The sequence below is a fragment of the Tursiops truncatus genome, chromosome 6 (assembly GCF_011762595.2).
Source record: "Tursiops truncatus isolate mTurTru1 chromosome 6, mTurTru1.mat.Y, whole genome shotgun sequence".
Classification (NCBI taxonomy): domain Eukaryota; kingdom Metazoa; phylum Chordata; class Mammalia; order Artiodactyla; family Delphinidae; genus Tursiops; species Tursiops truncatus.
Genome location: NC_047039.1, coordinates 50,879,399 through 50,907,242, shown reverse-complemented (window position 1 = coordinate 50,907,242; position 27,844 = coordinate 50,879,399). Strand labels below are relative to the sequence as shown.

At 37.9% G+C, this 27,844-nt stretch overlaps 1 protein-coding gene across 5 annotated transcripts in view; it reads left to right on the top strand.

Annotated features, from left to right (window-relative positions):
- Nucleotides 1–27,844, top strand: part of CCDC171 (coiled-coil domain containing 171) — a 361,756-nt gene that overhangs the window by 120,456 nt on the left and 213,456 nt on the right. For 4 of the 5 annotated variants that reach the window (XM_073806110.1, XM_033858077.2, XM_073806108.1 and 1 more), the window contains 5 exons: nt 12,155–12,261; nt 14,013–14,102; nt 14,965–15,165; nt 17,733–17,900; nt 19,449–19,637. In XM_073806110.1, the coding sequence (XP_073662211.1) occupies nt 12,155–12,261; nt 14,013–14,102; nt 14,965–15,165; nt 17,733–17,900; nt 19,449–19,637 (755 nt within the window). The remainder of the gene's footprint in view (nt 1–12,154; nt 12,262–14,012; nt 14,103–14,964; nt 15,166–17,732; nt 17,901–19,448; nt 19,638–27,844) is intronic. The other variant, XM_073806109.1, reaches the window with a different exon arrangement.

The following is a 27,844-nucleotide window of genomic DNA, read 5'->3' as shown; positions in this document are numbered from 1 at the left end:
TTAATTGTATTTGCTAAATAAAGCTTTGGAGTATAAAATTTTCTTTTGCAGTGGTATTGTTTTATTATTGAGATTTATCATTGTTTAATGGTTTTAGGATCTTTAAAAGTTGTTAAATTATTATCATAGCATATCTTAATGCTTCAATATTCAGAGCTGAATTAGAAAAGCTAAGAATAATGAGGTCATGTCTCCTTTGAGGTTTAAAATTAGTTGATAATAAAGCAACTCATTAGTTATTACTAAACCTATAGAAAAAGAATTATCTGCAGTGGAAGTGCAGAGTCTTAACCATTGGACTGCCAGGGAAGTCCTAGTAACAATCCTTTTTGAATGTCCTAGTTTCCCATATATATATGCACATCCTATATATTACAGAGAAAGTGTTCCTGGGAAAGGGACTGTGTGCTGAATTAGTGATTTTTGTACTGTTATAGTGGTCTTTGTTTCCATATTGTGCTGGTTATTCACTTTTTACTTGCCCTAGAATCATTCTCCTATGGTCTCTGTTTTGCCTTGTAGAGGCTGACCTCTGTGGACTGCATGATCTGGGCTCCTTTGCCCTCTGGCTTTGGGGTTGGATTTGGACAGTGGGTGCACCAGCAGGAGATTAAGAGGGTGGAGGAAGAAAGGAAAGCAGAGAAAGTCAGGGTGTTTATTTCCCCTGCTCCCTCTGCTCCAGTGCATTCCTGGCAGTGGTTTCCTTTTTGGCAGCTACAGCTTCTGTCAAGTTGAGTCCTCTTCCCGTAGCTGTGGCTTGTGTTGGACTATGGTAACAACGTTCCTTCCAGTTGACCCCCCTAAGCCATGGTACTGGTTTTCCAGTCTTGCTGGTTCTTGGTGCCTCATCGTATCTTTTTGGTTCTCTTAACCTGTTCACATTTCTGTAAATATCTTCATTAAATTTTCTTCCAGTGAATTCTTCTGAGTATGCCATTTCTTCCTGCTGATACCCTGACTCAGTCACATACCTGCTTCAGACTTGATTTTATTTTTGCTCTTGGCTTCCGTGAAATAGCCCTGTATAACTATAATGGACTCCCTTTCTGCTCATACCACCTCAGGTTGGGTTTTTGTTACTTAACAAAGAGGGATGTAGTTAATAAAGCTTATTGCTCAACATTTTATGGAAGTGCCTGAACAATTGAGATTGCCTTACTGCATCAGACCTGGCTTCAGCTACACAGAGGTGACCAAATAATTTGTTCCTCTGAAATGAAGTAATTAAAAAACATATCTTAGGATAATTCAAGGGTGTGTGTGTGTGTGTGTGTGTGTGTGTGTGAGAGATTATTTATATAAACATGTATATATCGCATAGTATATATGTCTTTAAGAAAAAATCTATTTCAAATAGAAATATTCTTACTATGTGATGGTAGCACAGCTTTAGAATTTGTTACACAATTAATTTTGTTATCTTGGAAAGGGTTTTCCAGAGAGATCCTCTGTTTTGTAGTTATGGCAAGTAGGCCATAGTACCTTACCCCCTTTTATTACCTCTTCATACCTTTCAGTTCAATATATACTCTACCTACCGCCCCCCGCCCTCCATTTCAGGAAAAATAATCCATGGTAGAAATTTAGAGGGATGGTTACAAATTTTTCTTTTTTTTTTTTTGATTTGCTCTTTAAGATGGTAGGAATGAAAGCTAATTTTCTGAATGAATTTTAGTCCAGAGTTGACAGCAGTTGCCAGGTGTTCTATTTCCTGTCTTCAGATTTTGTGGTCTTCTACATGAAGAAATCTTTCTGAAGCAAGAGTAACTCATCAGTTTGTCTTCATGTAGCAGATAAGGCGAAGTTTCAGTTAGTCTAAGACATTCAGGAATTTATTTACTTAGAGGATTTAACTTGATCTTTACACCAGAAATCAGTGTGGCAGTTTACACCTTGTTTCCTAGTGCCTCCAACACCTCCTCCCTCTCTTCTGCTTCCACCTTGTTCCCCTTCTGTCTTTCTCTAAAGCCATCAGAATGAGCATTTGAAAGCCTAAATTACAGCATGTCATTCCTTTGCTGTAAAGCTCACTGGGCTCTGCGCTTTGCTAATACTAGAAACTGAAGTGCAGGCAATGGCTTGCAAGACCCTACATGGTCTACCCCTATTTTTATCACTTCTTTGTCCTCACCTCCTACTACTCTACCCATCCCTCTCCCTGTTTGGGCCACTCTGTCCTCTGGCTGTTTCTTGACCATACCAAGCAAGCTCCTGCCTTGGGGGCCTTTGTGTTGGCCATTGCTTTTACCTGAAAAGTTCCTCACCTAGATATATCAGCATAGCTCTCTTTCTTATCTTCCTTGAATCTATGCTCAAATCTCACCTTCTCCGTGAAGCTTACCCACTACCCAGTCCCATGCTGCTTGCCTCCCTACCTCTCTCCCTTTTCTGCTCTACGTTTTATCCCATGGCACTTATTGGTGTCCAACATTTCTAACAGACTATGTGGTGCATTTATTATTATATCAGCATTGTCAGGGTTCTCCAGAGAAACAGAACCAATAAGATATATATAGATACACACAAGAGGAGTTGTTGTACATGGTTATGGAGGCTAAGAAATCTCATGATCTGTCCTCTGCAAGCTGAAGAACCAGGAAAGCCAGTGATATAATTCAGTCTGAGTCCAAAAGCCCAAGAAACTGGGGGCCACTGGCATAAGTTCTAGAATCTAAAGGCTCAAGAACCAGGAGCAGGATGTCTGAGGGCTGGAGAAGATGAAAATCCCAGCTTAAAAAAAGAGTATTTTCCCTTCTGCCTTTTTGTTCTATTGGGGTGGGAGGAGGAGGGGATAGGAGTAGGGGGTGGATAAGGGAGGCCAATGGATGGATATTGCCCTCCCACATTGGTGAGGGCAGATCTTCTTTACTTAGTCTACTGATTCAAATGCTATCTGTTCCAGAAACACTCTCACAGACACACCCAGAAATAATGTTTTACTAGCTATCTGGGCATATCTTTAGCCCAGTCAAGTTGGCACATAAAATTAACCATCACAATATCCAAGCTCCATGAGGGCAAGGATCTTTGTCTCTTTTATTTACTAAAGGATTTTAAGCAGGTAGAAGAGTACTTGGCACAAAGGAGGCACTCGAATATTTATTGAATATGAATGAATAAAAAAGCATGAATGAATTGATAGGTTGAAGTTCTATTTTAAATTATAGTTTTTGAGGCTATAAAGGTAGTCATGGAATCTCTTTCAAAATTTTAGCAGCCCTTTGGGTAGTAATCCATAAGGAGTCACCAGGAAGATTGACTTTCCATCTTCATTGGAAAAGATGTACAGTCTTTCATGGGTTATAGAAATGTCACCTTGATTGCCTACTATTATTAGACAAGGTAGCCTCAATTTACTCAACTAGGGACATTTATTTCCTATTTCTGCATTCTACTTTCCACTAAAATTGACACACTACAGCTGCTCATATTTCTTTTGATAGAAATTCTTAGAGTGTGTATGGGGAGAAATCCTTTCCCACTTTGAACCCATGTAGTCTTTCTGCCTCAAGTGTTTCTTCTATTATAGTTTTACCTCTGCCTGAGGATGTTAGCAAACATATAGAATGTGACTTTTCCTTCATTAGGTTCATGAAAGAAAGTTTTTCTTCTGACTCAATCTTGGATCCTCCTTAGGGTGCTTGACTTTTGTGTTGACTGAGACAGAGCCCCTCCAACCCTCTTCAACCTTTCCTTCCTTGAGGAAATCATTTGTAATACTCCAGATGTATTCTTTTTCTTTCTACTGGAGAGGCTGAAGGACCCTAGGAAATAATAGCAACAGCATTTGATGCCTTTAGGTATGTGCATATCACCCAGGAATTGGGCAGTTTCAGGGACTGTTCTTAGGAAAATCGGGACAACAAATGGTACTTTTCCTCTCCTCTCTCCTCCTTCCTATCCTTAGTAAAGGATTATTGCCTAGATCTAGCATCTTCTTGAGAATTTTAATTGTCCTTGTGAACCCCGTGGCTGGTACCTTTTAATTAGAGGTTCATGGTTTACGGAGAAGTTGAGGATGCCTGCAGCACACAGGTCTCCTTTGGTGTCACTTGCCAGTTTCTTCTCTCTTGCTTCCCTCACCTCCCAATTCACTGAGGTTTACAAACCAAACGTGTCCTAATTCATCATGCTCATAGCTTTGGTTTGTGAAATCCAAAGAAGTGACTGCACTAAGAGGGCTCAGCATTTCTAATGAGATCATTAACTAATGACACAATTAAGGTGGCTGAGAAATCAGGAGTCAGGAGAGGCAGTCTGACTCTGAAGGCCTGAGAAACAGGAGACCCTGGTGTAAGTTCCAGTCTGAGGCTGAGTCCAAAGGCAGGAGAAGACTGATGTCCCAATTGAAGATAGTCAGGCAGAGAGAAAGAATCCTTTCTTACTTAGCCTTTTGTTCTATTTGGGCCTTCAGTGGGTTAGATGAGGCCTACCCACGTTGGGGAGGGCAGTCTGCTTTACTCAGTCTACTGATTCACATGTCAGCCTCATCCAGAAATAGCCTCATAGACACACCCAGAAATAATGTTTAACTGAATATCTGGTCCCCTAGCCCAGTCAAGTTTACACATAAAATTAACCACCCCTTTTTCTCCTTCCTACAAACCCCTCATAACCACCGTTCTACTTTCTGTTTCTATGAATTTGACTACTTTAGGTACTTCATATAATGGAATCATATATTATCTTTTTGTGATTGGCTTATTTTGCTTAGTATAATGTCCTCAAGTTTAATCCATGACATGGCATATGACAGGAATTCCTTCCTTTTTAAGGCAAATAATACTCCATTGTGTGTATTTATCACATTTTGTTTATTCATTCATCTGCTGATGGACCTTTGGGTTGCTTCCACCTCTTGGCTATAGTGAATAGTGCTTCTGTCAACGTGGATATACAAATATCTCTTCTAGACCCTGCTTTCAGTTCTTTTGGATATACACCCAGAAGTGGGATTGTTCCATCAACTTTTATCACAGAACTTGAGTGTACTCAAGTGGGAGTCCTGTGGGATGTCCTGCATTCTAGATATACTCTTTCTTACCACCAATTTTCCCTTGGTAAGCAAGACCAATTGTCTTGGTATAGAAGAACCTTCTTTGCTCTTTGGTTTCCTGGCATGAAGAGCTCAGAAATGACCAGGTGACAGCGTCAGCTTCCATTTTTAATGGAACCATTGCTGTGTCCCATGGTGGAAGCATTTCTTCCTTGGGAATTAAGACTTAGACCAATAGAGCCCACAACTCCTGGGATGGGAAGCAGACATTTCACTGGTGGATCATTAGGTGTAATACGAGCCACTCCCATTTCCAACATTTGATTCCTGGACCTGTGATTCCTGGCTATGGGAGAAACATGCCATATATCGATTGCTGACTCAGAGCACAAACTGTATCTTGGAGGATATTATCCTTGTCCCACAAAATGTTGCCATCCAGCCAGTGCTATGAATCTTCAAAAGGCCATTATACTATTCTGTATGCCAGCTACTTCAGAGTGTTGGGAGACATAGTAAGACCAGTGAATTCTATGAAAATGAGCCAATTTCCATACTTCATTTGCTATGAAATGAGTTCCTTGGTCAGAAGCAATGCTACGTGGAATACATAATGGTGAATAAGACATTTTGTAAATTCATGGATGACAGTTCAGCAGAAATATTATGGTCAGGGAAGGAAAATGTCTTTCTAGAGTGTCTACCTTAGTAAGAATGAGCATTGATTATTCCATGATGGAAATGACTTAGTATAATCAACTTGCCACAAGGTGACTGGCAGTGCCGCTAGTGTCATATCATGGATTCAGTGTTTGTCTTTGCTATTGGTGGATTTGTCACTTAACAGGAGTTGTAATCCTATCAGCCTTGGCGAATGGAAGTCCATGTTGCTGAGCCCATGCATCACCTCTATTCTTGCTGCCATGACTCCTGTGTTGTAGGGGCAACAAAGATGAGCAAGGACAAAGGTGGCTGGGAAAATATGCTAGCTGACATCCACAGAATACTTCATCTTGTCCTCCTGATTGTTAAGATCCTCCTCTACTTAAGTTGATCTGGGCACAGTGACCATCTGGAGAGGTCTGTCCACACACTCTTGCCCAGACCACCTTGTTACCAGTTTTCCAATAATGTTCTTTTCGAGTGCCTGACCATTAGCCAAACTGTTAGGTACTACCTCCAAATTAGTGTATATTTGTACCTTTGGTCATCTCTCATTCCAGACAAAATGATAGTTGGGTCCATTACTGCATACTGGGAGGAGTTTTGCTTCACCACTGTCCTTCAAGGCCACCCTGGAGTAAGGCTGTCATGCCACAACTGTCAACTTTTGAGTAGTAGCAGCACATCATACAGAAACATCTATATAACAAGCCCATTCCACCCCCTCCCCCCCATTAGTCAACTGGTTTTAGGGAACTTTTCCATGGGTCCAGGGTATAGGTTAAGAGGGAAGAAGCAATGTAACAAGAATAGGGCCCATGGGAATCTGGATTACTTATTCATGCAACTTGCTTGTACCTTCAGGACTTGTTTGAATCCAGTTTTGTATATACCACTTTCACTTGATGATAGAGTGATATCGTGCATGCCCAAGTTCATGGGCTGGTGGATCAGACATTTTGTGATGGGCATCACAGGTCACGTGCCAAATTGGTGGGCATGAATGCAGTATCTGCTAAGGACTAGTAGCCAATTGAAAGCTGATTTTCAAGAGAATAGTTATCTGTAGAGGATGGCTTCCTTTGTTCCAAAATCCTGAAAGTTTACACTATCATTCACCTGTAAGGATCTGCCAAACTTGGCCTGCTTAAACTCAAGCAGTCAGAATGATATCATCAACTTGGTAGAGAACTAAGTGGAATACGGGATGTCTTCCAGAATGAAGAGTTGATCAGAATTTCTACAGACTGGATTATGCTAGAGTTGATGTAGCTCTGAGGTAGGGCCATGGAGGTAGATTGCTGGCCCTGCAAGCAGAAACTAACTGTTTTGGTGATTTTTATTAAAAGGATAGAAGAAATAGCTTCCTTCCAATTGCCGGGAAATGTATCGATTTGCTCCAACAATGAAACTACATCTTTAACTGCAGCTGCAGTTGGAGTCCCATGTGATCATGCTTACAGTAATTCACTATCATTCCTTAAGACCCATCTGTATGCTGCACTAGCCGGACAGATGAGTTAAATGCTGATGTGGTTGGAATCTCCACCCCTTTATACTCTTTAACAGAGGGGCTAATCTCTTCAGTCTCTCCAGGAATGTGGCCTTATTTTTGATTTACTATTTTGGTAGGTAAAAGTTTTGGTGACTTCCAATTGCTTTTTTTCTGTTTTGTTTTCCTCTGTAAATCCCTCACTCCATGGGTCAGGCAACTGCTATGGGCATTGTGCCAGTTTCTGCATTTGTCTTTTATAACAATGCATTCCAAACTGGGGGAATAACTATGTGGGTTCAGGTACCTACTGGGCCCAGTGGAGATAGACTTTAGCCAAAACTGACCTCTGTAAGCTCCTACCTAACTAGTGAACCACAATAGCATATTAGGTCTCCAGAAATTAGTGTCAGTTCTGATCCAGTGTCCAGTTATCCATGGTATATGTGAGTAACTCCCCTTCCTCAGTACGTGGTCACCCGGGTAAATGGTTGCATGTTTTTTTGAGGAAGGCTAGGAGAAAGATTTACATACAGTATAAGCTTTTGGCAGTATGTTAGGATTCCTAAAGAGGATCCATCCTCTTTATTCTAGGGACACTGGGTCTGTGAACTAGCTCAAGACTGAGAATTGGTTGAGGGCCAAGACTGTCTTTTGTGTTGATTTAACTCCTAGTTCTGGTAATTAGACCCAGAGCTTTTCTGCTTGTACAGATCGGGTAACATTCAAGTAGAGTGCCTATTTTAGTCCTAGGAACACCATGATCAGTTAGCCAAAGCCAGCGGTCTCTGTGGGTAAAACCATTTTGTTTATTGCTTTGAATCCACTGCCCATTATGGTAACCATGTACATTTTGTCTCTGAAAATTAAGTGCTACCACTTGGCCTGTCACTTGAGATTCCAGCATCCCCACTGAATTCAGGGAACCCAGCTTTGTGGCACCATTTCCCACTGTTACCCATGGCTTTCCAGCTACCTGGCCTAGATGCTTACTACCAAGCCATACAGAGCTCATCAACGATTCTGAGGCTCCCCCCAACCATTACATTTCTGAAACCTTGGTAAAGGAAAGGTTTTTTGGACTCTTCCTGGGGACAGAGTAGGTGGGTGAGCAGGATTTACATGATAAATACTGTCCATATGTTAGAGAAGTTATGAGTCATTTTCCTTAAAAACTCTAGAATGGGTACCAGTGTTTGCAAGATAATGAATATGGTTGTTTATGATCTCAGTGAATAAGACAAGTTAATATATGGAATGTAGTCTGAATTTCAAAAGTATAACTGCCAACAAAATGTTTATATTCAGTGCTTTTAGAATGAAAAAAGAATTTTCTTAGTCATCAATGTATTAAATATTTAGATTTTCTCAGGTGAAAAACCCATTTGAATGTCATTTTCTGTCTTTTATTACATGATTAAAAATCAGCATTAAACAACAGGGTTTTTCTTTTCTTTTTTTCCTATTTGTTCTGAGGATGAACGTGACTACGCATGTTCTACAACAGAGATCTTTTTTTTAAAAAAGCTCAGTCTTTTGTTTTATAGTCTCTATTATTTCTTAATAATTGAGGTCTTGCAGGATACTGAAGTAGATAAGAGAATGGTTGACAAGGTGGAGGAAATAGACTCACCTCATTCATTACAGCCTACTGTTTCTCCTGTGGAACTGTGGGGTTACTGAGGTGATAACACCGTCTTGAAAAACAGTGGTTTATTTGAGTCATTTAAAAGTATTTAGTTTTTCAGATTGTCCAAAAGGGAACATTTATTTATTTATTTATTTTATTTTTATTTTTTTGCGGTACGCGGGCCTCTCACTGCTGTGGCCTCACCCGTTGCGGAGCACAGGCTCCGGACGCGCGGGCTCAGCGGCCGTGGCTCATGGGCCCAGCCGCTCCGCGGCATGCGGGATCTTCCTGGACCGGGGCACAAACCCGTGTCCCCTGCATCGGCGGACTCTCAACCACTGCGCCACCAGGGAAGCCCCCAAAAGGGAACATTTAAATAGAAGGTTTGGGACCTGTTCCTCTTCCTCACTCCCTCCTATGGGCTACTAATTCAAAGAAAAGATTTGCCAAGGTATATCTTGTCGAAACATACTTAAAAGTGAGAAAGAGACTGAGACAGGCAGCAGTGATGTGAAAGTGTAGGCTGGCACCCATGTGTAGAGACACACGTGTATAGGGACAGGGACAGAGAAACTCAGAAGATTTTTGAGTTGGCGTAATTGAAGTATAAATGACACATGCCTGACACATTCTGTTCTTCATTTGGACTTTAACATTTGAAAAGCTATTTATGACTACTGTTAAAATTTTATTTTATTTTATTTAATCTTTACTGTGAGGTTTTAGATCATCCACTGATAGGATAGCTTTAATAGTTTATTGTTTTGCGGGCAGTAGTACAGTGATTAGGATATTATTAGGTTAAATAAAATTTTAGTCAGTAAGCTCCTGGGTCCTGAGCGACCCTTTCTTTTTATTTGTAAATATTTTCTTCATGTTAAGGGACCAGTAAGTATTTCTTTTTATAATGAATGTGGGTGGGACATAAGGCATACTTTGTACTTCAGCTGAACTTTCTTGTAAAAGCATTTTCAGGCAAAGAAACTTTTTTATGTAGAATATAAGATGTGCATGAGTCAGTAAGGAGAGGGCATTTTGTCTCCTTATTCCTCAACACCCATATTATGATGATTTTATTCTTCTGGATTTCTAAGAGCAAGTTTTCTCCCTTATTGTATAAGCTAAGATTTCCTGGGTGTCCTCGAATGATTTATTCATGACCTACTTGTGTAGTAGCAGAAGAAAAGAATTATACATTATACTTTTTTTATCTTGTGCAAGAGAGCAATATTTTAAAAATATATTTGGTAAGACCTTTAATAAAAATTTTAATGAGTTCTCTCTCCAACTCACAGTCATTACAAAGAGTGTTGTCTTCTTCATTTTCACGGCTGAGAGCGCTGGCTTTCCCGCCCCCCCCCCCCACCCCAACTGGGGTATATGTTGTTTCCATATTACTTTTGGTTTTTTTTTTTTTTTTTTTTTTTGCGGTACGCGGGCCTCTCACTGTTGTGGCCTCTCCCGTTGCGGAGCGCAGGCTCCAGACACGCAGGCTCAGCGGCCATGGCTCATGGGCCTAGCCGCTCCGCGGCATGTGGGATCTTCCCGAACCGGGGCACGAACCTGCGTCCCTTGCGTCGGGAGGCGGACTCTTAACCACTGAGCCACCAGGGAAGCCCTACTTTTGATTTTTAAGTTAATTATTATTCTTCTGTCTAAGAAAATCTAAGGTGTATCCATACTTAAGATAGTGTTTAAATTATACTTTGGTGAATGTAATAAGTTTATTAATAACATTTTGTCCAAAATTAAAATAATAATTATCACTAATACTCTGATATGAATAAAGTTGTTCTGTTATTAACCAAACATTTTTTTCCCCTTTATTCATTCTTTCTTTCTTGTATTACTGCCTTTGTCCCTCCTCTCCCCAAAGTTCCAGCAACTGAGTACTTGAAGAATGGATGAATGATCTTATGTAATTATTTGTTTACAATCTTACCTCCTCTTTTTAGACTGTAAATTCTATGAGAATAGAGACTACACCATTCTTATCTACCTCCATGTGCCTAATGCCTAGGATTAATACATAGTAGGAATGCATTAAATGCATTAAATTAGTTGAATGGATGAATCAATGAATAATAAAAAAGGTATTGCGAATGCTTCTTATCGATATTAATATTTAGATTGTAAAATATGATAGGGAGAAAATATAGGAAAATAAAAGTAATTTTAGTAAGTATGTTTTAAAATTTGCTATTTAATTTTTAACAGTTAATGAGTAGTACAATAAGCAATCAGTTCAAAGTGGTTTTTGAAACTAAACTTTTGATTATTTTGGATTACTGTTTTAAACTACATTTGAGGGACTTCCCTGGTGGTCCAGTGGTAAAGAATCCACTTTACAGTGCAGGGGACCGGGGTTTGATCCCTGGTCAGGCAACTAAGATCCCACATGCTGAGGGGCAGCTAAGCCCGTGTGCACAACTACTGAGCTCGCACGCCTCAACTAGAGCCCTAATGCTGCAAACTACAGAGCCCACGTGCCCTGGAGCCTGTGCGCCACAACTAGAGAAGAGAAAACCCACACGCCACAACTAGAGAGAAGCCCATACACCACCATGAAGAGCCCGCGTTCCTTAACAAATATCCTGCATGCTGCAACTAAGACCCGATGCAGCCAAAAATGAATAAAATAAATAAATAAATAATAAATCTTTAAAAAAAATTTAAAAATAAACTGCATTTGACCATGTGATCTTGATTAGCTCACCTAACTTATGGCCTCCCTAAATTAAAATGGTTTGAGGGCATAATATGGAAATACTCATATTTTTACAATGAGTATCAGTTTTAAGGGTTTTAATTGAAACATGATGTGGCCTATGTAGATAATAGTATTTTTATTATTTATTTCAAATTGTAACTTGAGAATTTTAAGGATTGAAGAACATTATTTCCAAGCATAACAGAAAATTATGTGCTCTTGTGTTCAGAAATTGTTTAAGAAAAATAGGCCTGACTGATCAGAAACACAAGGACCAAAGTAAATGTATGTAACTCCTCGAAACAGTATTTAGTATAGACTGTTTATTTAATTGTTGGATAACAGGTGTGTACAAATACTTTAGTTACCTTGGAAATAGGAAAAAGAAAAAAGAGCTTTACTACTAACTACAAGGTGGGCATAGTAAGGTACAAAGTAGCCATAAATTTGGACTTGATATATTATGAACTTAATTTGATCACTTGTTTAGAAAAGCTATTAATACTAGGCTATACAGCAGTATACTTAGGAGAATAAGATTCTACTCGGTATATCATGATGTCTTTTCAGTTATATCTAATTGTAATATCTCTGTTACTGTTTGCTTAGCTTTTGTCTCTTTGCGACTTTAACGGTATATTTTCATCCTGTATTTTTCTCTAGGCATCCACAGGGATAAAGATAAACCTCCCAGCTTCTCTGTTGTCCTTGAGAGTTTGAGGCGTACCTTGACAGATTACCAGAACAAGCTGGAAGATGCATCTAATGAGGTAACACTTGCACTGTTTGGCTCCACACACATAGCCTTCGGCCTGCAGCAGTACGTATTACTTGGTTGTTACAGAGGTCAAAAGTATTGGGAATGTTGATTTGACAGCTTCACAGATACAAAAAATAACAAGTTGTCTGTCACTGTTCCTTCTTTAAGTGTGGCCTAAAGTCGGGTCTCAGTCTCTCTTCTGTCACACTACTATTTTCAAAGTTATAAAGACTGTCACTTCTTGGTCTTCATAATTTATCTATTTTAATTTAACAAAAGAGCTATGCAACTCACTTAGTTAATATATGTTATATTTAAATGTTAATGTGTTTTTATGAAATTTGGAATAGGTACTGGAAATTCAGGGTTTGCCAGTATTTTGGCTTAGGAGTTCTACAAATTGTAGAAGTCAATAAAAAAGAAATTAGTGTGCATTCTCTAAAGGGAGTAAAGCATTAGAAGGTTTTAAAAACAAATATCTGTTTGATGTAGCTTGGAGGTTTTTAGTTTCCTGATTGAAAAAGCTCATGCTTTTATTTATCTTCTCTTTTGTATTGTTTAACTTGTGGGTTGATAATTTTCTTGGGTATTAAAATGTTTTATGAATTTGTGCTTTAAAAATTGAAGAGTTTATTTAGTTACATCTTGTTAAATTAGAGAATATGAAGTAACTACATTAAACACAATTAGTTAGCAAAGCAACAAACAATTGTTCCAACCAAAGACAATCCACATAACATGGAATTTAGTGTTTATCCCTCTGTTTATCTGTTTCTTTTATGTAATACAAAGGCCTTGAAACCCTTATATTGCCCATAAGAAGAGGCATATTTTACTTTAGTTTGCTAAGGTGAATAAAGAAGGAAAAGTGAGTCTTCTTAATGCCCTCAGTAATTGTAATTGTTCAAAAGGCATAAAAGAAAGTGACCACTGAAATAATTAAATTTCTATAAAGAGTAAACATTGCTAACTCTCAGTGAGACAAGACAGCCTGTATTGTTAGTAGTTTATGAAACTCTTCTGAGGCCTAGGTCTGGAAGCTGCAGGGTAACTAGGAACATATTACCCACAGCGAATTGTTATTTGGGAGGATGAATGTCACATGATCCTCAGCACAGTTGAAAAGTCGACTCAGCAGGCTTTGGCTTAGTAATGCGCTTTGTTGTGAACCAGTGCCAGAGACAGCAGTGGGGAGACCAAGGGGTGGCTGCAAAGAAAGCAAAAAGAGCAGTCTGACAGAAAGAAGAATGAACTGTCAAAGAAAATAAATCACAAGCGGAGCAGGACCAACTGATGACCTGCCACAAGCCTTCCCAGTAGGACAGCATGTGACCGACCCTGAAGTTGTCATATGGACTGAGAGACCAGTGAATATTCTCGTGATGTAGAAAGAACAGTCTTCTGGTCTGTCCTTTTTTCTTTCTGTATAGATACCATTGCTTCTGGCATTTTGGTCCAGTAGGATTTTAAGAATAAAGTTATATTTGTTTACAGTAAGAATGAAATCCTTTATCCAGATATCTAGTAAAAACACAATAACATTACCGACATTTTAAGCTTGAATGCTTTCTTTTCTTTTTAGCCATGTGAACTTGGGACAGAAATTACATAGTTAAGCAAAAGAAATAATTTTTTAAGTCTCTGAATTACTATAAAAAATTTGTATTTAAGTAATTGCATAAAAAACATTTAAAGATTAGCTTTTGAGTTACCCACCGTTGAAAAATATTTTAAAAGTTTACTTACATTTTCTTTCATCAGCTAAGCAACATGAATCATGCTAAGGAAAAGACATCTAATGAACTTGAGTCTACCAAACAGAAGGTAGAGTCTCATGCTAAAAATATAAAGGTATTGTGATTTAGAATAACTTTTTCCTTTTTTATTAAGAAACAAATATAATTATTTAGGGAATTTTTTTTTTTTAGGGAATATTTTTAAGTAGAGATATCTGAAAATGTATCTTCCTGTATTTGATTAAGTATGTTTAGATACAATTAAAAACTTTTTTTGTTGTTGGTCAAAGTAAGAAGAATGTTTTTCATTAAAAAAATAAAACTTGATTGGAAATTGTTTTGGTTAAAGGAAAAATTCATTTCCCAGATTTAATTATAATACCATAGATTCAAAAAATGATTTCAGATTTGATATCCAGCCTTAGATACACATTCAGCATATTTTACATAGCACATCAGTATTTGGGGTCAGTTTTCATCATTTTGGGGTGGAGCCATTGTTTTTAGTACATCATGCCTAATAGTGGGCTGTGACCACACCTGGCTAAGGTCTAGGGCAACAGTTTATTTTATTTTCTGTGCTGGTCTTATGTACTACATCTTTGCAAAATTGTACTAGTCCAACGTTCAGAGTTGGGATTTTTTGGTGTTGGTTCATGTCGTTTGTCATGGACATACTTGAGTAGAATTTGTTAAGGGTAAGGAGTAAATAGTTCAGCAGAATTTTATGTCACATATTTGAGATTTCTATTGGTATTTGGAATGTCATTGGGAAGTAAATGTTCTTATAGTAAATGTAAGAGATTTATTTTTAAAATGTAATTTACAAGTTTGAAAAATTTTTTGGGCTACCAAATTATATTCTTATAATGAGTTGAAAGGAAAACTCTCAAAGAGCTTTTTGGAGTAAGTAATTAACATTTTATATTTAAATGTTATCATCTTGATACAGTCTCTTTATTTGGTGTCTCCAACAGTACCTTCAGGATAAATTGGCTGATGTCAATAAAGAGTTAAGTCATTTACGCACTAAATGTGCAGACAGAGAGGCTCAAATAAGCACTTTAAAAGTGGAACTACAAAATGTGCTGCACTGTTGGGAGAAAGAAAAGGCGCGAGCAGCCCAATCTGAAAGTGAGCTGCAGAAGCTTTCCCAGACTTTCCATACGGATACCGAGGTATTACCTGAGACAAGATGACTGTCAGGAAAGGCCTTGCACTAATCTCAGTTTTAGAAGTTTACATCTGTCAAGTGTCTGTTTTTATTCTTATTTGATTTAATTCAAAAAATTCTTCTGAGCTATTTTGAAATGTTCATGCCAGCTGCAAAATCAGTCATTCCATTACTCTTGTATGATCCTATTTTGCAAGAGAAATAAAGTAGTTGAACCCTTTCATCATTTGTACAAGTAATTTTCGCTATTAGAACATCCTATCCCAAGTAGCTATGCTCCTAACAGTCCTGTTTGCCAATGACAAAATTATTTTTTATTTCAGTAGTTTAGTAGCCTGCCATGGTGGAAAGAATCTTTTTTGTAATCAGAAAGAATTGACATGGATAGAGGTACTTTTATTTACAAACTGTGAATATGGACAAGCCACATAGCTTGGTCTCTCCACATCTTTGTTTCCTTATTTGCAAAACAGGAATAATATCTACTTCAATAGACAGTCACCTTACTCTTTATAATTGTAGGATATTAAACAAAATTTAGAAAAATACAAGTCCCACAAAGTTAAAAGTTTATTTGGATGCCCTTGAGAGTTACCGATCTGTGTTAATTTATTAATGGCTTCTTAAAATATTATGACAAACTTTTATATAACTGTATGAGCCTGTGTGAGTAGAATTGTTATCTTATATTTTCTTTTACCCATGGGAGGTAGAGCTAGCCTAGCTAGTGTGGAACTAGTTTATCTGAGTCGTCCTGCATATTGAGTTCATTACTCCAACAAATACGAACATGAATGCCAAGAGAGTAAAAAGGAAACATTCTTTCCACTCTTCTTACAGTCTGGGATTTAAATTGTGTCCACATGAAGGGGCTGGAATTGTTCTACACATCAGATAATGATTAAAGTAAAGGAAACTAGAAGCCTGACTGTATTGTAAAGTCAGCATGTCTACAGCATTGTGGTTGGGTTCAACATGTGTGAATTGATTTTGGATCTTGAGATTCTCTTTTCACGCCAAATGGATGATTATCATGCACGGTTCATCACAGCCCAAGCGAAAAGGACATGATGGCAACACAATGAATTACCCTTTCGGAAGAACTCGATCACTTGGCAAAATGTGGAGAGGAACGATTTTTAGTGCCTGAATATTCTGTTTGGTTAGTTATATTTAATAAGATTTTTAAACATCTCAACTTGGTTGAAAATGCAAAAGACATCTTTAATTGCTTAAAAAAGAAAAAGACATAGCATATTTATGAAGACTCTTCTGATATCCTAACTCAAGTTTGTGGATATAACTACATATTCAAATTTTTGGGTTTTTAAATTGTTATATTTGGAAAAAAACTAAGGTGACGTACAGGGAGAATTAAAGATGCACAATTTTATATATATTGGAAAACTTTCACCACAATTTCTAACTATAAAACCTTTACATATACTACATTCAGTTTTTCTTATCTGGAAGATTAGAATTCCTATTTTTTCCTCTTAAATTTTCTTCTTTTAAAAGTTTTCCTGCTGATCTGTTAAAAAATCTTGAGGGAACTTATTTTATCTACATAAAATACTCATTTTGCAGCCTCACAATTACCTTGTCTTGAGTTCCATTCTTTGACTTTATAGATGAAATGCCTTATAAAGAGAGCCATTTAGCATTTTAGTAAGTAAACTCTCCTTGTGTGTTCAAGATGGGATCAGCTTTTTACTGAATTTGCAGTATAGAGTTTCTAGGCCATTAAACAATGGATGGTTTAACTATGACAATGGCAATATAATTTTAAAGGATTTTTTTAAACATATTTTTAAATAGACAGTTTTGGAAGTATATCTTGGGCAGCTATGTCCATTTTTTGGACTGTTAACTTTGTAATATTTAAACACCTACAAATGCCCAGTGTGCCAAATACGGTATGAACTTCTAAGTGGGGAAGAAAAATGAGCCCATCTTCCATCTCTTTCATATCACTGTCTGCCTTGCCTAGGGGGCTTGGGATAGACTTCCTGTAAGTGGTAAGTAAACTGGAATCTCTGGAGGAGGAGGAAAGCTGAATACTTGTGTCCATGTAAAGTACAGATATTGGTATAACTTTCTCTTCAACAGAGCTGGGTAACGCTCTTCTCTTTATTATTGGTTTTTTGAATTAAATAACATCTTTTTTGGTAAATGTAAATATGAAATTATAGAATTACCATACTAAGTTCCAGTTAGAAGGGCTTAGAAACAACTAGTCCAGATACCTCATGTTACAGCTGGGGAAGGTGAGGTCTGAACAGACACTTACTCAGATCACGTCCTTAGCAGTAGCAGAGCTGGTGTCAGAACCCGGGTCTTCTGGCTTCCAGACTTGAGATTTCGGTTTTGAAAATAAATGTAAGCAATTTCAAGTTTCTGCCTGATGCTTAATTTTGAATGTAAAAAAAGTCACCAAAATGGCAATATTCTGATACTTGAGTATCTTCATTTCTTTCCAGGATTTTTGAAATAAATTCTTCACCATGTATCTTATGTGTTTTACTTCTTACAGTGTTTATATACTGGATTTAATTTCTTTTTTTCCTGTAGGAGAAGCTAACCTTCCTTCATACCTTGTATCAGCACTTGATAGCAGGCTCTGTGCTCATAAAACAACCAGAAGGCATGCTGGATAAATTCTCTTGGTCTGAGCTTTGTGCAGTTTTGCAGGAGAATGTTGATGCCCTGATCGTAGACCTCAACAGGGCTAATGAGAAGGTAACTGTCCTCAGGCACCAGATACCTCTATTAAATTCAGTGACATTTGTCCACATCACAGTATCATTAAGAGGGGCTGACATTCATCTTATTTCAAAAAGAATTTGGGTGTTAATAATTCAATACCATTAATTATGGCTTGTCTACAACTCAGTTTGATGCCATTGCTATGGGCATGTAAATGTGACTGAAGTCTGTATGAAGTCTCTGAGCTCCACTTTCTGTTCAGGACATGCTAATACTGCTAGCCAGTGTTAGCCACAGGGACCTAATTAAAAGAAAATAAATTAATCTTACTGATGAAGCAATTCAAAGAACTTAGTCATTTACATTAATAAACCAACACTTTATGTTAGCATAAAATAGAAACAAGATACAGTTATTCAAAACATGATCTTAAAATTCTTTGCTCAGGAAATAATGAGGTGTTACTTTAAAAGCACTTAAAATTTAAAACTTATGTTTATGATATTTCTTGTAATATAACAAACTGTATATTGCAAAACCCATTCAGTGCTTTAGAATGTAAGAAGGATATATTGTAGGAGAAAACAGTAGACTATTATGGTGCCTTTATCATTCACAAACCTAGGAATTCAGTCTTTCCAAAAAAAAATTTTAAAACCTCGTTTTGGTTATTGAAAATGAAAGTGGCTTAGCAGTCCAATGTATTCCTCCATTTAAGGTATTGATTCTTATCCCAGGTCTATTGAACTAGTCAGAACTATATTTATGTGATCTAGTTTCCAGATCTTAGTTGCAGTGACATTTGCTCTTAAGGGACACAGAGAGAAAAACTGTTCCCTAAGTTTTTTTTTTCATTACTTCTGTTGAAGTAATCAGCATCTCGGTCCAGTTTTAGAGTAAGAGCATTTTGTCTTGGTCCGATTGGCGAACAATCATAGGCACTGAGAAGTAGGATTGAGGAAATGAGGGAATAAATTGTGAGAAGTGGAGATGCTGTTCTTGATTGTGACTCTGTGTATAATGGATTTGAAAAGTACTGATAATGAAAATGAGTACATGTTTTAATCCTCTGAGATGGTATTGTGTTTCAATAGTTTTTCCTAGTTTCAAACATCATTAATTGTCATACACATTAGATGATGAGGATTTTCTCTCCAGTGTTTTGAATGTGAAATAAAAAATGGTCGGAACATTCTTCTTTGTTATATGTAAAATGTTTGTAGATTTGTAAATCTCATTTAAATACTTCTTTCCCATTGAGGTATCTGAATAGTTTGAGCTTTGCTTCTAGAGGTTAAAATATTCTTCTCAATTTTCTCAGTAAAATTGATTATAGAATAAGTAACTTTATTAGAGAAAAAGAATAGATGTCATCTATACATGCAATTCACACATTTTCTGCTAAAATATAATTTTGTTCTACTAATTCCTGTTTCTTAATTTATTTTTCATTTTAACTTAAAATTTTTATATGATCTTAAGGAATAAAATGTAGTAGAAAATTCTGGAATAGCTTTTGGGGGAGATGATACAAAGGACTTGTTTGTGAGCCTATCTTATTTGTTGCATTTCCCCATTTAGATAAATCATCTAGAGTATATCTGTAAAAACAAGTCTGATACGATGAGAGAGCTTCAGCAAACCCAGGAAGACACCTTTAACAAAGTGGCAGAGCAGATCAAAGCCCAGGAGAGCTGCTGGCACAAGCAAAAGAAGGAACTGGAGCTGCAGTACTCCGAACTCCTCGTGGAGGTACAGAAGAGGGCACAGGTATGCTACTTCCACAAAGAGCTTTAAAATGGAATGCTCAGTCTTTTACTTACAAGTGTTTTCTTTCAGTACCCATGGCAAGTCAGTTACAACTTTGGAGAACCACACAGAACTTGCTTGTTAGGTACACATACACGTGATCATGCAAACACACACACACACACAAATGGGCCTGTGTGCACTCTGACGTATTATGGATTGTCTTTTATTTAAGTTTGGAAGTAGATGGGTTTCTGGTTAAAACATCCTAGAATATGTGGATCAATTAAATACTAAAATTATATTTCCCTTATTTTATTTTATTTTATTATTATTATTTTTTGCGGTACGCGGGCCTCTCACTGCCGTGGCCTCTCCCGTCGCGGAGCACAGGCTCCGGACGCGCAGGCTCAGCGGCCATGGCTCACGGGCCCAGCCGCTCCGCGGCATGTGGGATCTTCCCGGACCGGGGCACGAACCCGTGTCCCCTGCATCGGCAGGCGGACTCTCAACCACTGCGCTACCAGGGAAGCCCCTATTTCCCTTATTTTAGAAATAAAGGTTAAGAAACTTTGGTAAAATATTGTCTGTTTTAGTGTAGATATCCTTTGATCCAGCTTATTCCATTCGTGGGGGTTTCTATGTGAACCATCATTTTAATTCATGTGGGGTTGAAATTTGTCATACCTCCTAACATTGTTGAAGGACTAGAGTTGTAGTTGTAGACCCTATAGCAAACTATTGTCTGTGAGATATAATATGTCCTCTATGTTGGATTCGATTGAGAACAGAAATTATGGGTAGTTAACAGAACCATATTTTTTTCCAGTACAAAATATTGTCAACATAATTTATATGGTTAAGTGTCATCCCTGCCCAATGAGGAATAACAAAGATAGCGTGTACTTTTTTGTGTATTGAATTTAATAATAGGTCACTTGTTCTCAAGATAAGATGCTTAGAAACCAGAAGGCTGTATATTTTTCCCATACTTGATTCAGTATATATCTTCTTTATTTGATCCACTCATGCTTATCTTGGCAAGTCTAATTAAAAAAGGAAACCGCATCTTATTTTACTTTATTTTTATTTATTTATTTATTTTGTCGTTCACTTAAAATTTTTTTTCTGTTTTCTTTTTCTTTTGAATTTTATTTATTTTTTATACAGCAGGTTCTTATTCGTTATCTGTTTTATACATATTAGTATATACATGTCAATCCCAATCTCCCAATTCATCCACCACCATCATGCCTCCCCACCACCCACTTTACCCCCTTGGTGTCCGTACGTTTGTTCTCTGCATCTGTGTCTCTATTTCTGCTTTGCAAACCGGTTCATCTTTGCCATTTTTCTAGATTCCACATATATGCGTTAATATACAATATTTGTTTTTCTCTTTCTGACTTACTTCACTCTGTATGACAGTCTCTAGGTCCATCCACGTCTCCACAAATGACCCAATTTTGTTCCATTTTTATGGCGGAGAAATATTCCATGGTATACTTATACCACATCTTCTTTATCCATTTGTCTGTTGATGTCATTTAGGTTGCTTCCATGACCTGGCTATTGTAAATAGTGCTGCAATGAACACTGAGGTGCATGTGTCTTTGTTTTTCTTTTTGTTTGTTTGTTTGTTTTTTTGTGGTACGCGAGCCCCTCACTGCTTGGCCTCTCCCGTTGCGGAGCACAGGCTCCGGACACGCAGGCTCAGTGGCCATGGCTCATGGGCCCAGCCACTCCGCGGCACGTGGGATCTTCCCGGACCGGGGCACGAACCCGTGTCCCCTGCATCGGCAGGTGGACTCTCAACCGCTGCGCCACCAGGGAAGCCCTGCATGTGTCTTTTTGAATTACGGTTTTCTCAGGGTATACGCCCAGTAGTGGGATTGCTGGATCATATGGTAATTCTATTTTTAGTTTTTTAAGGAACCTCCATACTGTTCTTCATAGTGGCTCTATCAATTTACATTCCCACCAACAGTGCAGGAGGGTTCCCTTTTCACCACACCCTCTCCAGCATTTATTGTTTGTATATTTTTTGATGATGGCCATTCTAACTGGTGTGAGGTGATACCTCACTGTAGTTTTGATTTGCATTTCTCTAATGATTAGTGTTGTTGAGCAGCTTTTCATGTGCTTCTCGGCCATCTGTATGTCTTCTTTGGAGAAATGTCTATATAGGTCTCCTGCCTGTTTTTTAATGGGGTTGTTTGTTCTTTTAATATTGAGCTGCATGAGATGTTTATATATTTTGGAGATTAATCCTTTGTTGACTCGTTTGCAAATATTTTCTCCCATTCTGAGAGTTGTCTTTTCGTCTTGTTTATCATTTCCTTTGCTGTGCAAAAGCTCGTTAAGTTTCATTAGGTCCCATTTGTTTATTTTTGTTTTTAGTTCTAGGAGGTGGGTCAAGGTCTTGCTGTGATTTATGTGAAACAGTGTTCTTCCTATATTTTCCTCTAAGAGTTTCATAGTGTCCGGGCTTATATTTAGGTCTCTAGTCCATTTTGAGTTTATTTTTGCGTATGGTGTTAGGGAGTGTTCTAATTTCATTCTTTTACATGTAGCTGTCCAGTTTTCCCAGCATCACTTATTGAAGAGGCTATCTTTTCTCCATTGTATACCCTTGCCTCCTTTGTTATAGATTTATTGACCATAGGTGTGTGGGTTTATCTCTGAGCTTTCTATCCTGTTCCATTGATCTATATTTCTGTTTTTGTGCCAGTACTATATTGTCTTCATGACTGTAGCTTTGTAGTATAGTCTGAAGTCAGGGATTCTGATTATTCCAGCTCCATTTTTTTCCCCCAAGACTGCTTTGGCTATTCGGGGTCTTTTCAGTCTCCATACAAATTTGAAGATTCTTTGTTCTAGTTCTGTAAAAAATGCCATTGGTAATTTGATAGGGATTGCTTTGAATCTGTAGATAGCTCTGGTTAGTATAGTCATTTTCACAGTGTTCATTCTTCCAATCCAAGAACATGGTATATCTCTCCATCTGATTGTGTCATCTTTGATTTCTTTCATCAGTGTCTTAGAGTTTTCTGAGTACAGGTCTTTTACCTCTTTAGGTAGGTTTATTCCTAGGTATTTTATTCTTTTGTTGCAATGGTGAATGGGAGTGTTTCTTTAATTTCTCTTTCTGATCTTTCGTTGTTAGTGTATAGGAAGGCAAGAGATTTCTGTGCATTAAATTTGTATCCTGAAATCTTACCAAATTCATTGATTAGTTTTAGTAGTTTTCTGGTGGCATTTTTAGGGTTCTCTATGTATAGGATCATGTCATCTGCAAACAGTGACAGTTTTACTACTTTTCTGATTTAGATTCCTTTTATTTCTTTTTCTTCTCTGAATGCTGTGGCTAAAACTTCCAAAACTATGTTCAATAATAGTGGTGAGAGTGGGCCACCTTGTCTTTTTCCTGTTATTAGAGGAAATGCTTTCAGTTTTTCACCGTTGAGAATGATGTTTGCTGTGGGTTGTCATATATGGCCTTTATTATGTTGAGGTAGGTTCCCTCTATGCCCACATTCTGGAGAATTTTTATCATAAATCGGTGTTGAATTTTTTCAAAAGCTTTTTCTGCATCTATTGAGATGATCATATGGTTTTTATTCTTCAGTTTGTTAATATGGTTTACCACTTTGATTGATTTGAGTATATAGAAGAATACTTGCATCCCTGGGATAAATCCCACTTGATCATGGTGTATGATCCTTTTAATGTGTTGTTGGATTCTGTTTGCTAGTATTTTGTTGAGGATTTTTGCATGTATATTCATCAGTGTTATTGGTCTGTAATTTACTTATTTTGTGACATCTTTGTCTAGTTTTGGTATTAGGGTTATGGTGGCCTCATAGAATGAGTTTGTGAGTGTTCCTTCCTCTGCAATTATTAGGAAGAGTTTGAGAAGGACAGGTGTTAGCTCTTCTCTAAATGTTTGATAGAATTTGCCTGTGAAGCCATCTGGTCCTGGATTTTTAATCACAGTTTCAATTTCATTACTTGTGATTGGTCTGTTCATATTTTCTATTTCTTCCTGGTTCAGTCTTGGAAGGTGATACCTTTCCAAGAATTTGTTCATTTCTTCCAGGTTGTCCATTTTACTGGCATAGAGGTGCTTGTAGTAGTCTCTTAGGATGCTTTGTATTTCTGCACTGTCTGTTGTAACTTCTTCATTTCTCATTTTATTGATTTGAGTCTTCTCCCTCTTTTTCTTGATGAGTCTGGTCAATGGTTTATCAATTTCATTTATCTTCTCAAAGAACCAGCTTTTAGTTTTATTGATCTTTGCTATTGTTTTCTTTGTTTCTATTTCATTTATTTCTGCTCTGATCTTTATGATTTCTTTCCTTCTGCTAACTTTGGGTTTTGTTTGTTCTTCTTTCTTTAGTTCCTTTGGGTGTAAGCTTAGATTATTTATTTGGGATTTTTCTTGTTTCTTGAGGAAGGAATGTATTGCTATAAATTTCCCACTTAGAACTGCTTTTGCTGCATCCCATAGGTTTTGGATTATCATGTTTTCATTGTCATTTGTCTCTAGGTTTTTTTTTTTTTTTTTTGCGGTACGTGGGCCTCTCACTGCTGTGGCCTCTCCTGTCGTGGAGCACAGGCTCCAGATGTGCAGGCTCAGCGGCCATGGCTCACGGACCCAGCCGCTCCGCGGCATGTGGGATCCTCCCAGACCGGGGCATGAACCCACGTCCCCTGCATTGGCAGGCGGATTCTCAACCACTGCGCCACCAGGGAAGCCCTCTAGGTATTTTTTGATTTCCTCTTTGATTTATTCAATGATCTCTTGGTTGTTTACCTTCCATGTGTTTGTGTTTTTTACGTTTTTTTCCCTGTAATTAATTTCTAATCTTATAGCGTTGTGTTCAGAAAAGATGCTTCGTATGATTTCCATTTTCTTAAATTTACCAAGGGTTTTTTTGTGACCCAAGTTGTGATCTGTCCTGCAGAATGTTCCATGTGCACTTGAGAAGAAAGTGTATTGTGCCACTTTTGGGTGGAATGTCTTATAAATATCAATTAAATCTATCTGGTCTATTGTGTCATTTAAAGCTTGTGTTTCCTTATTTATTATCTGTCTGGATGATCTGTCCATTGATGTAATTGAGGTCTAAAGTCCCCCACTGTTATTTTGTTCCTGTTGATATCCTCTTTTATAGCTGTTAGCATTTGCCTTATGTATTGAGGTGCTCCTATGTTGGGTGCGTATATATTTATAATTGATATATCTTCTTCTTGGCTTGAGCCCCTGATCATCATGTAGTGTCCTTCCTTGTCTCTTGTAACATTCTTTATTTTAAAGTCTGTTTTATCTGGTATGAGTATTGCTACTCCAGCTTTCTTTTGATTTCCATTTGCATTGAATATCTTTTTCCATCCCCTCACTTTCAGTCTGTATGTGTCCCTAGGTCTGAAGTGGGTCTCTTGTAGACAGCATATATATGCGTCTTATGTTTGTATCCATTCAGTGAGCCTTATCTTTTGATTGGTGTATTTAATCCATTCACATTTACAGTAATTATTGGTATGTATGTTCCTATTACCATTTTCTTAATTGTTTTGGGTTTGTTTTTTTAGGTGCTTTTCTCCTCTTGTGTTTCCCACTTAGAGAAGTTCCTTTAGCATTTGCTTTAGAGCTTGTTTGGTGGTGCTGAATTCTCTTAGCTTTTGCTTGTCTGTAAAGCTTTTGATTTCTCCGTTGAATCTGAATGCAATCCTTGCCAGGTAGACTAATCTTGGTTGTAGGTTCTTCCCTTTCATCACTTTAAATATATCATGCCACTCCCTTCTGGCTTGTAGAATTTCTGCTGAGAAATCAGCTGTTAACTTTGTGGGAATTCCCTTGTATGTTATTTGTTGTTTTTCCCTTGTTGCTTTTAATAATTTTTCTTTGTCTTTAATTTTTGTCAGTGAGATTGCTATGTGTCTCAGCATGTTTCTCCTTGCGTGTATCCTGCCTGGGACTCTCCATGCTTCCTGGACTTGATTGACTATTTCCTTTCCCATGTTAGGGAAGTTTTCAACTATAATCTCTTCAAATATTTTCTCAGACCCTTTCTTTTTTTCTTCTTCTTTGGGACCCCTGTGATTTGATTGTTGGTGCAGAGGTCTCTTAATTTAATGTTGTCCCAGGGGTCTCTTAGGCTTTCTTCATTTCTTTTCATTCTTTTTTCTTTATTCTGCTTTGCAGCAGTGAATTCCACCGTTTTGTCCTCCAGGTGACTTATCCATTCTTCTGCCTCAGTTATTCTGCTATTGATTCCTTCTAGTGTGTTTTTCATTTCAGTAATTGTATTGTTCACCTCTGTTTGTTTGTTCTTTAATTCTTCTAGGTGTTTGTTCTTTAATTCTTCCAGGTCTTTGTTAAACAGTTTTTGCATCTTCTCGAACTTTGTCTCCATTCTTTTTCTGAAGTCCTGGATCATCTTCACTATCATTATTTTGAATTCTTTTTCCGGAAAGTTGCCTATCTCCACTTCTTTTAGTTGCTTTTCTGGGGTTTTATCTTGTTCCTTCATCTGGTACATAGTCCTCTGCCTTTTTATTTTGTCTATCTATCTGTGAATGTGGTTTTTGTTCCACAGGCTGCAGGATTGTAGTTCTTCATGCTTCTGCTTTCTGCCGTCTGGTGGATGAGGCTATCTAAGAGGATTGTGCAAGCCTCTTGGGACTGGTGTTAGGTAGAGCTGGGTTTTGCTCTGGTGGACAGAGCTCAGTGAAACTTTAATCTGCTTGTCTGCTGATGGGTGGGGCTGAGTTCCCTCCCTGTTGATTGTTTGGCCTGAGTCCCGCAGGCGCCTTGGTGGGGCTAATGGCGGACTCTGGGAGAACTCACGTCAAGGAGTACTTCACAGAATTTCTGCTTCCAGTGTCCTTGTCCTCACTGTGAGACACAACCACCCCCCACCTCTGCAGGAGACCCTCCAACTCTAGAAGATAGGTCTGATTCAGGCTCCTCTGGGGTCACTGCTCCTTCCCCTGGGACCCTATGTGCACACTACTTTGTGTGTGCCCTCCAAGAGTGGAGTCTCTGTTTCCCCCAGTGCTGTCGACGTCCTGCAATCAAATCCCGCTAGCCTTCAAAGTATGATTCTCTAGGAATTCCTCCTTCCCTTGCCAGACTTCCAGGTTGGGAAGCCTAACGTGGGGCTCAGAACCTTCACTCCAGTGGGTAGACTTCTGTGGTGTAAGTGTTCTCCAGTTTGTGAGTCACCCACCCAGCAGTTATGGGATTCGATTTTATTGTGATTGCGCCCCTCCTACCATCTCATTGTGGCTTTTCCTTTGTCTTTGGATGTGGGGTATCTTTTTTGGTGAGTTCCAGTGTCTTCCTGTTGATGACCGTTCAGCAGTTAGTTGTGATTCTGGTGCTCTTGCAAGAGGGAGTGAGAGCACGTCCTTCTACTCCGCCATCTTGAACCAATCTCCTTATTTCTCCAGAAACCAAATTTTAAAAAGTAGCCAACAGTTTCAGATTGCTTAAAATAAGACCATTCTGTTTTCCCAAGCATTTGGACCCTATATGAAATTAAGCATTTCTTTATGAATTTGAATGAATTCATACATTCTCTAAAAGTGGCCTTTTGTTCACTACATGCACGGTGCCATGTTATATGTTCTGCACTTTCTACCACTATAGTAAAAGACCTAAATAATTTTTTTAGAGGTAACATTGACATGCAGTGAAATGAACAGATCTTAAGTGTACCAGTCGATGATTGATCAATGTAAGCCCCATCTACCCATCACCCCATTGAAGACTTAAAGATTTTGATTACCTCAGAAAGTTCTTTTGTGACCTCTTCCAGTCAGTTTCCACTCCCCATAGGCAACCATTGTTCTCATACCTATCATCATAGATTACTTTCATTTGTTCTAGAATTTCATCTCAATGGAATCATTCAGTATGTAGTCTTTGGTGGTTGGCTTATTTCACTCAGCATGTTTTTTGATATTCATCCTGTTGTTGTGTTTATCAGTAGTTCATTCTTTTTTATAGTTGAGTAGTATTCCATTTTATAATTATACCACAATTTGATAAATTGTGAATTGATGGATACTTGTCTTTCTTCCAGTTTTTGGCTATTGTAAATAAAATTGCTACAAACATTGTATAAGTATTTTATTGACATATTTTTTCATTTTCTTTAAGTTAAGAGTGTAGTTGCTAGGTCATAAGATAGGTGTATATTTATTAAAAACTGTCAAAC